The sequence below is a fragment of the Ceratina calcarata genome, unplaced genomic scaffold (genome assembly GCF_001652005.2).
Source record: "Ceratina calcarata isolate Rehan_Ccalc_2016 unplaced genomic scaffold, ASM165200v1 scaffold88.2, whole genome shotgun sequence".
In the NCBI taxonomy this organism is placed as follows: domain Eukaryota; kingdom Metazoa; phylum Arthropoda; class Insecta; order Hymenoptera; family Apidae; genus Ceratina; species Ceratina calcarata.
The window spans coordinates 19,767-27,954 of NW_017180156.1; the positions used below are offsets into that span (position 1 = coordinate 19,767).

At 35.7% G+C, this 8,188-nt stretch overlaps 2 protein-coding genes across 3 annotated transcripts in view; one reads left to right on the forward strand and one right to left on the reverse strand.

Annotated features, from left to right (window-relative positions):
* Positions 1-253: 253 nt before the first annotated feature.
* Gnptab (N-acetylglucosamine-1-phosphate transferase subunits alpha and beta) lies at positions 254-4,564 on the reverse strand. The gene is made up of 7 exons (XM_018035201.2): positions 3,988-4,564; positions 3,329-3,750; positions 2,867-3,078; positions 1,953-2,754; positions 1,701-1,872; positions 1,405-1,592; positions 254-1,333 (listed from the first exon to the last, which is right to left on the reverse strand). The coding sequence occupies exons 1-7, from the start codon at positions 4,138-4,140 to the stop codon at positions 1,024-1,026; spliced, it is 2,259 nt and encodes a 752-aa protein (XP_017890690.1). The 5' UTR covers positions 4,141-4,564; the 3' UTR covers positions 254-1,023.
* A 197-nt stretch (positions 4,565-4,761) lies between these two features.
* The window catches only part of LOC108631328 (serine/threonine-protein kinase SIK3), a 7,174-nt gene continuing 3,747 nt past the window's right edge, over positions 4,762-8,188 (forward strand). Inside the window, exons 1-10 of one of the 2 annotated variants that reach the window (XM_026818804.1) lie at positions 5,036-5,102; positions 5,667-5,694; positions 5,768-6,064; positions 6,146-6,316; positions 6,391-6,514; positions 6,604-6,724; positions 6,801-7,038; positions 7,112-7,436; positions 7,507-7,640; positions 7,713-7,866. In XM_026818804.1, the coding sequence (XP_026674605.1) occupies positions 5,674-5,694; positions 5,768-6,064; positions 6,146-6,316; positions 6,391-6,514; positions 6,604-6,724; positions 6,801-7,038; positions 7,112-7,436; positions 7,507-7,640; positions 7,713-7,866 (1,585 nt within the window). In that variant the 5' untranslated portion in view covers positions 5,036-5,102; positions 5,667-5,673. Of the gene's footprint in view, positions 5,103-5,666; positions 5,695-5,767; positions 6,065-6,145; positions 6,317-6,390; positions 6,515-6,603; positions 6,725-6,800; positions 7,039-7,111; positions 7,437-7,506; positions 7,641-7,712; positions 7,867-8,188 lie in introns of both variants that reach the window. The other variant, XM_018035170.2, reaches the window with a different exon arrangement.

An 8,188-nucleotide genomic window follows, 5' to 3' on the forward strand; every position in this document is an offset into this window, starting at 1 on the left:
TCAATTATAGGAAATGCGTTTTTCTAAGGTACATAAACTTTTGGGATTGACTGTATAGTCAATACAATACAATACAATAGCAAATACATCCTTAAGTTTCAAAGCTACACTTATTTATTTTTTCTTTTTAATGAATCTTGAATGTAAGAGGAATAATTATAAGTAGGGAAATAAAGCAATATATCGTATAATTAATATGTATATTTTTTAATCACTATACATGTATTATAGGATGCGAGTAATATTTGGAGAATAAGAAATGATACATGTTTTTATTTCGAAAGAATTATTTACATGATTCTTTAAAAATAAAATAAACACTAACTTTCAGGAATTGAAAGTGGTATTTAATGTATTGATATTCTCTGGCGTTTATTCATAATCTTTAGTGCTTTAACAATAAGTACGAATTTGGTATAGCGTAAGTCTTTAATGATCATTAACTGGCGATCTTCCAACACGAGGCGTAGACACGTAGAAGAGAAATATTTTACAATAAACTAACAGTGTCTCAAAATGGTTATAATAAAGCTAAATTTCTTACTTAAAGATTATATTTTATAGACTAAAAATTAGTATATTTGTCGTCGTACACGTACGTATTTGTTCTGTAGAAAAATTTATCAGATCTATGCTTCCGTTTTATTTAAGAGGAGGAAACAAAGACAATCAGTACTTCATCAATATCACAGGAACATTTTACTTAATTTTAAAACACGATGTACTAAATATCTATCTGATCGCATTTCGGCATATCTTACAAAGTATTGATTCTTTGTAAAATTTGATAAGTCAGTTTCATAAAACGTGATCTGTATACTTCTCTTCGAGTATTTGTTCTAAATTATAGATGGACTTGTACGCGTAAGACACGTAACAAAGAATATGAATCTATTAAAGTGCTGCGCATTTTTAAAGGAATTGTCCATGTACACAATCTTATTTTAGTCATATGTTTTATCGTGGAAGATACGAAGGATGTATATGTATATAGTTTGCATTATTTATCTCGTACTTCTTTGTTTAAACGAGTAAAGTAGGTAATGTTCGCATTCTGAATAATCGTCGCACTTGATGATAAAATAAGTGATAAAAAGTTGTAACAAGCAATAAAAGAATAAGACATAACAACAAATTTCTGGCCCTCGCACGATTCGCTCTCCATTCGTAGAGTTCGTGTCGGTGGGTGAAGAGATTTCGATATTGCAAGGGCAACTCGAAAGTACTGCGCAATGGATATAGAGAGCGATAAAAGTCGTTTAACAATGCTTTGACCACTTCGTTTTCAGAACGTCGAAGAGGATCCATATCGTCATTTAAACAAATAAATTTTCTAAAATTCACATTAGTTTACCCTTCTATCATAAGACCACATTATTGGCAATATAAAATTAGTGTACTTACTTTGGATCTCTTCGTATTTCGTCTAAAATTTGTACCGTTAAAGACACGTTGCTCGTTAACATCTCAAATACTTCATTTTTCCCAGCCTTGATCACCTCGTGTGGGTAAAGTTTTCCTTCGCCAAACTTCGTTTCAATTCTTCTCGAGATCGACTCGCATTTCGCTATCAATTCCTTTGACACAGTTGGCTACGAATACCAATAAAGCACTTCATCTTTACTCATTGTTTAAAGTTATTTTAAGTTTTCTTATTAAATTTTTCAGTTACAGTTGCAAAGGTAATAAACCTTGCTTACCAGAGATGAATCTAAATATCTCTCTCCAAGCGGTGGATTCGGTACTTCAGTAATTTTTATATGATTTGAGCAATTTGTTATCGCGTTTTCAAATTCGACGACTAGACTGTAATCAAGAGGTAGTGGATAAAGTCTAGAGAGAAGAGTCCTGATCTCCCTATCGGACCACGTCCTGAAAAAGAAATTGAAAGAATCATAAATGTGAATTTTCAATATATTATTTAATTTAGCGTCTCGTAAAATTGTGTATACCCTGATTTATCCGTATCGAACTTGTTAAATATTTCTTCGATCGGAACTTTTCGTTTTTCATTTGTTAAAAAGTAGAAGTAAGAGAAAGCAAACTGCATATCCTCCGAATTTCTAATTTTATGACTAGATGTCTTCTTAAATTCGTTTCTAAATTTGTTGTGCATGTCGGCAACGATCCATTTGTCAATTAAGTGCGGCATATGGGCGGGTACTCTTCTACGTTCAAATCCGTATGCCATGTTATAAATTCTGTTCACATATAGCAAAGATTCAGCGTACGTATCAAGCTGTCTCGTCCTAAGTTTCCATTGATCAGTATGACCAGATTTATGATTGATTTTGATCATGGTGCTAGTAACTTGTGGCAAACTCGTGACATCGTTGTTTAAGTAACGTTTCAATTGCAACCGCCTTTCAGTAATATTTACATCCTGAACTCTTATTTTATTAATCATTTTCGATAATATCGATTTCTGAGTAGATGGAGCTCGATCGAGTTCCATAATAGATCGTTCGTTAAACAGCCGTTTAATGCTGTTCATCTGCTGATTTCTTAAATGGTACGATTTATTTACGTTTAGATTCAGACTTAAATTTGTTGGTCTGTTCGTTAATGTTTGTTGCGTCAAGGTTTCTGTATCATTCCACATGGTACTTATGTTCCTATTTTTTAATAAGTCAAAGAATTTCAACCTGTAGTTAGAATTTTCTAGAGGATCTTGTAAAAGCTTGTGTGGATAATCTCCTTCTTCTTCGACTGCTTCGCTATCAGTAGGAACTGGTGTATTATCGCAATCTCCACCTGCAGAACAAACAAGTATGCTATTTCAAGTGTGCACGTATATTAATAAGTTACATATACATATGTATCTTTTAACTTTTATTTGAAAACAAATGTAAATAATGAATGCTACCATCGAATTCACATAATGTTGTATTACAAGCAGGATCACACGATCCATCACCCACCCAGGCCCAAGGACAAACATCTGAACAATCAGGAACCCACCATGCTAGGTAGACTTTTTGTCCACCTGCTTGAGTAATGAAATCTTCTGGCCATACCTCAGCTCCTAACATCACATCATCATTGAAATATAAAAATTTATCTGAAATTCCAGGAATTCTGCAGAGGTAAAAATTACGATTGTCAAATATGTTAGAGATACAACCATTAGAACACATACAGAGTGAGTCAATAAGAAATATCACATGTAATAACTTATTTAATAATGTGATCGAAACATGTTGAATGAATGAGCTGAACCTTGTATTTTAAATGTATTCTTGATCAGGCTTTACGATCAAATTAATGATCGGCACATAGTTTAAATCATATTTTTTACTAACTCATCCTGCATGTAATAATATATTACCTATGAATGTGGCTTTCAATAGCTGGACTAGAAAATGTTGGAAGATCACTTTTATTCAAAAATATATCTTCGTGAGTAATAAGTGTGACTCTCGGGTTGTCCATGTCCAACCAACTTGGTATCTGACCATTCGTAACGATGTATACATGCCTAATCCATGGCGCATACATTTCTAATGAGCGTAACGAATATTTTAATTCATCTTTGTCGCTAAATCTGGAAGCCGCTGTGTTAACATCCATGATAGGAACATGTTCTTTAAGACTCTTTAAAAAAGCTGGGTCAGAGCCATTCACCCATGTGTATACAACGTCTATTGGTACATGTTGGCATAATTTCTTTTGGAATGAGACACCTAATATATTATCATTGAAGGAATGAAATACTGCTTCGTATTTCTCTCTACTCCAAGTTATCCATATCTGAAAGATTATAAGTAATAAACGTCAACCTTCAAGTATTCGAAATTCAAATTCAAATTTTCAATTCAGACTCGATAAACGACACATGCATGTTCGAACAAACGTGTATATGGTTAAACATTGACTTTAATGATTCTTCGATACGGTCACTATGCGTCTATTAATGCAACAGATTTTACAACAACTTTAACACAGTAGATTTCGTAAAAAAAATAATAGAATAATAAATTCTCTAACCTCTCCGAAATGAATAATGCCGATAAATATGCAAGTAAATGCTATTAATATCACTAGCAGCGAATATTTGTATGAAAGCAGATCGTAACATCGACGCTGTAACAATTTCCATGTGCTCATTATATTAATAAAGATTCTACATGCGATTAGCATAGCTGAAATCACTGTACAAATTCATATAACACTGTTTATGTATATTGATAAGCTCCAGGTCCATGGTCCATGATATGCTCATGCTGTGCGCCGGCCGCTGCGCTCATTGATGTTTATTCTAACTAAAGTGTGAACATCTGTAAAAAGAAATAGCTGCACCAGCGGTCCGAGAGAAGTGTAATACGAGTGGTTCTGGTCCTGTAGTAAATGTGTAGAGGTAGGTCATGAGTTTATCTCCCCTCTACGAGCAAACTATTGAGTTCTATACTTAAACTATAGAACTTATACACATATCAATGGATATAGTATATCGAAACCACCCCTTTTACATTTCTCTCGGATCGGCCTCTGTCTCACACTCCACGTCCCGTTAGATAAAACCATATGATTCTCGCGATCATGGAAGTATAGCACTGATGCTATAGCGTAAGTTTGAGCTATCAAATTGTTAAATATTTTGATGAAAATGAAAGCCGAAGCGATTTATTATAGAAAAATATTATAGCAAATGATCGAATTAATAAGAATTATTTAATGCTTTCATTAATTGAGAAAACATTATGAATTCGGTTCTAAGAAAATGAATACATTTCTTTCAAAGGATGTGGCTCGGCAAAGAAATGGAAGTTGTATATATACTTTCTAATCAATCTATAATGATCTTGATTTCTTTTAGTTCCTTAATTTGGATCATTTTGCCAGATGGCAGAGGCGTTGATTGTTAGTGGTGCCTCTCACGGATACGTCTACCAACTAAGCATAAGCAGTAAGTGATTGGTAAGGAGTTGATCGAGAGAAGTGATTAAAAAATGGCATCCGCGACGACGTCGCACAATGAGGTTTCGCAGGACTTTTCTGTCAACAAACTTATACGTGTCGGTTATTACGAATTGGAAAAAACTATTGGCAAGGGAAATTTCGCCGTTGTTAAAATGGCTACGCACGTTGTCACTAAATCGAAGGTAAGCCCATTGTTAATGCATTTTTCTCACAAACACGGATCCCGTCATTTTGTCGTTATAACTTTGGATAACGGTATGGACACGCGAATTGTATCGCGATTCACGCGTTAAAAAGGTCCCCCGCACGACAATAATGTGCCATAACGTGCTGGGAGCTAATAACTTCAACAAATGTCCAGCGAACCGATATTACCAACAGGCACTACCACATCGATTGAAATATGTTCGTTAGATGTTTTCCGAATCATTATTAATGATAATAGATTGAATTTTGTTGTTAAGTGTGAATAGAAATGATGTTGACTCGCGCCGATGATCGTATGATTAGTTATCGGTGCAATACGTACGCGTAAGCTCAGCATTTTTTCAACTTACATTCATTTTTGTTTCATTTTTTACCTTTGTATATTTTTCTGTTTTCTCGCGACAATAATCTTCGTGTATCAATTTTATAGCGACACAGCGCAGTCAACTTTATAATGAAATCAGAATCGTAGATGAAAACTCTAATACCTTCAATGATCTCTTAAGTATTTTGAAAAATTTGTGCACTTTTTTTTGTAGATAACAAATGCGTTCCGAGGATTATAAAGTAACTTGATCGAATTATCTGCTGTTACTTATTTAAGAAGATATTTTTCTAAAAAACGATCTGTTGGTTCTAGGTTGCTATTAAAATAATAGATAAAACGAAATTGAACGAAGAGAATCTGGCCAAAATTTTTCGTGAAGTACACATAATGAAACGATTGAGGCATCCGCACATTATAAGATTGTATCAAGTGATGGAAACGGAGAAGATGATATATTTAGTTACCGAGTATGCTCCGGGAGGAGAAATATTCGACCACCTTGTGCGAAATGGGAGAATGCCAGAGCCAGAAGCGAGAAGAATTTTTCGTCAAATTGTTCTTGCTGTTTGTTATCTTCATCAACAGAGAGTTGTTCATCGAGATCTTAAGGTTCAAAGCAGATTCATAATATTGCTGAACGAGTACGGAGAGAAACGAGATAAGCATGTACACGTTATTCGTTTATTTCAGGCTGAGAATTTACTACTTGATGCAGACAATAATATAAAACTTGCAGACTTCGGATTTAGCAATGAATACACTCCAGGTGTTCCGCTTAGCACTTGGTGTGGTTCACCCCCATATGCTGCTCCAGAAATTTTTGAAGGGAAGCATTACGATGGCCCAAGGGCCGACGTATGGGTATGTCATATTTTGACATAGGCGAACTTGTTTGTAACCGAGTTGTTAATGAGAAATCTTAATCGTTGCTCTAGAGCCTTGGTGTTGTTTTGTATGTACTGGTTTGTGGTGCATTGCCGTTCGATGGACCCACAATGCAATTACTACGATCCGTAGTAATCTCAGGGAAATTTAGGATACCATTTTTTATGTCTGCAGGTACGAAATGTACAAATTTATATCAATTCTTGTTACCATATTATTTTATGCATATCTTTCTACTAATCCACTCGTTTATTCTTTTATAGAATGCGAGAAACTGATTAGACATATGTTGGTCGTAGAACCAGAACGGCGTTTAAGTATCTCACAAATCTTGGCACACTCTTGGATGGGTGGAGACGGGGTAACAGAACCCGAACCAGGAGGGTAATTGACATATACTATGTTTGAACTGAATCAATCTTAAATTAGTCGTGTATTTAATATACGATACAATTCTTAGGTGTAGTCCCGAAAATGTGCCACCGCAATTAAACCAAGTAGTGTTAGAGAATATGTTAAGATTACCAGGGCTTAGCGCAGAGATTTTATTGAAAGCGATTCAAGGGAATGCTTTTGATCATGTGTCAGCGATATATAATCTTCTTGTTGACCAATTAGAACCAGCAATGCCTAGCTTACCTACTATTCAGAGTATACCTGGGGATTACGCACCCGATGGAGCGCATCAGTTGGAAAAGGTAGACATTAAAAATTATTCTATCATATATATTTTAACACATGGAATGACACGCGTTATCTTCGGTTGAAAAGTATGGCGATACGGAAGCAGAAACGGAAGAAAGAAGTGGAATGCAATTGACACCTGGCACGCCTTACCACACAACGAGAAGGCACACGGTCGGACCTGGTGACACGGCGCACCAGCCACCGACGTCATATCCTTACAATTACAATCATACATCGGGCGATCCGGGATTGCGGCTCCTTCCTATTTTACAATGCAACAATACCGATCCTCAAGTATTACCCCATACAAATTTGCCATTGAACCTTCCCCTGGTTCAGCATCAACCTCCTCAAAACTTCCAAATCAAAGACCAGCATTTATTAAAACCTCCACCAGTCATGGGAGCAAGTAAGTAAAGATGCATTTCTCGTCGTCCAACTGATCGTTTACTCTTTTAAATATAACGAATTATACGCAGCTGGGAGTTTTGGAAGGAGAGCCTCGGATGGTGGAGCGAATCTCCACGTTTTCTATCAACAACAGGGCAGTGGTTCTGCAGGCGCGGAAGACGGAGGATGGAGCCAACCCGGCAGTAGAGAACATTTACAGCCCGTAAGGAACATACTTGAACAGTTGCGAAGTACAAATTTCCGCAACTATTGATGGATTTCTCTTCTACTAAAGATACAAAGCGGGAGTCCAACGTTGGTACCGTGTGCTACGTCGTTAAATGTAGGAGTCAACAGCGGGAACGGAGATGGAAATGGCAATAACAGCGGAAGTGGAACTAGTGATAGAAGAAGACGGAGTGGTCTCACTACCGTCATGCAAAGACCAGGTATCGTGCGTTACGTTTATCAAATATTTTTGTGCATAATCGATGATGCACCTTATTACAAAATGTTTCACATCACTTCGACGAGAGTCGATTATTATGATTTGCTGTATCGGTTAGTTGAAAAGCTTGCTATACATTTGTAAGTATGATCACTTATGCCTTGTTTATACCGTTGCTTTCGCAGTATTTGCATATTGGTATGTTCTTTTTTTACGATGGCGTATTGCATGATAAACGTTCTTATCTGACGAATTTTAAATTTATACATACGTATTTATAAATATTATGTATTTCCAAGTAAAATTATTGTATATTACTGCCA

Excerpts from the sequence above, each read along its gene's own strand:
- Gnptab (XM_018035201.2), bottom strand. The coding sequence starts at position 4,140 with ATGCTAATCGCATGTAGAATCTTTATTAATATAATGAGCACATGGAAA. Across the intron at positions 3,751-3,987 it reads GCATTATTCATTTCGGAGAG|ATATGGATAACTTGGAGTAG; the intron begins GTTAGAGAATTT and ends ATAATCTTTCAG. Across the intron at positions 1,873-1,952 it reads TTCGATACGGATAAATCAGG|GACGTGGTCCGATAGGGAGA; the intron begins GTATACACAATT and ends TTTCTTTTTCAG.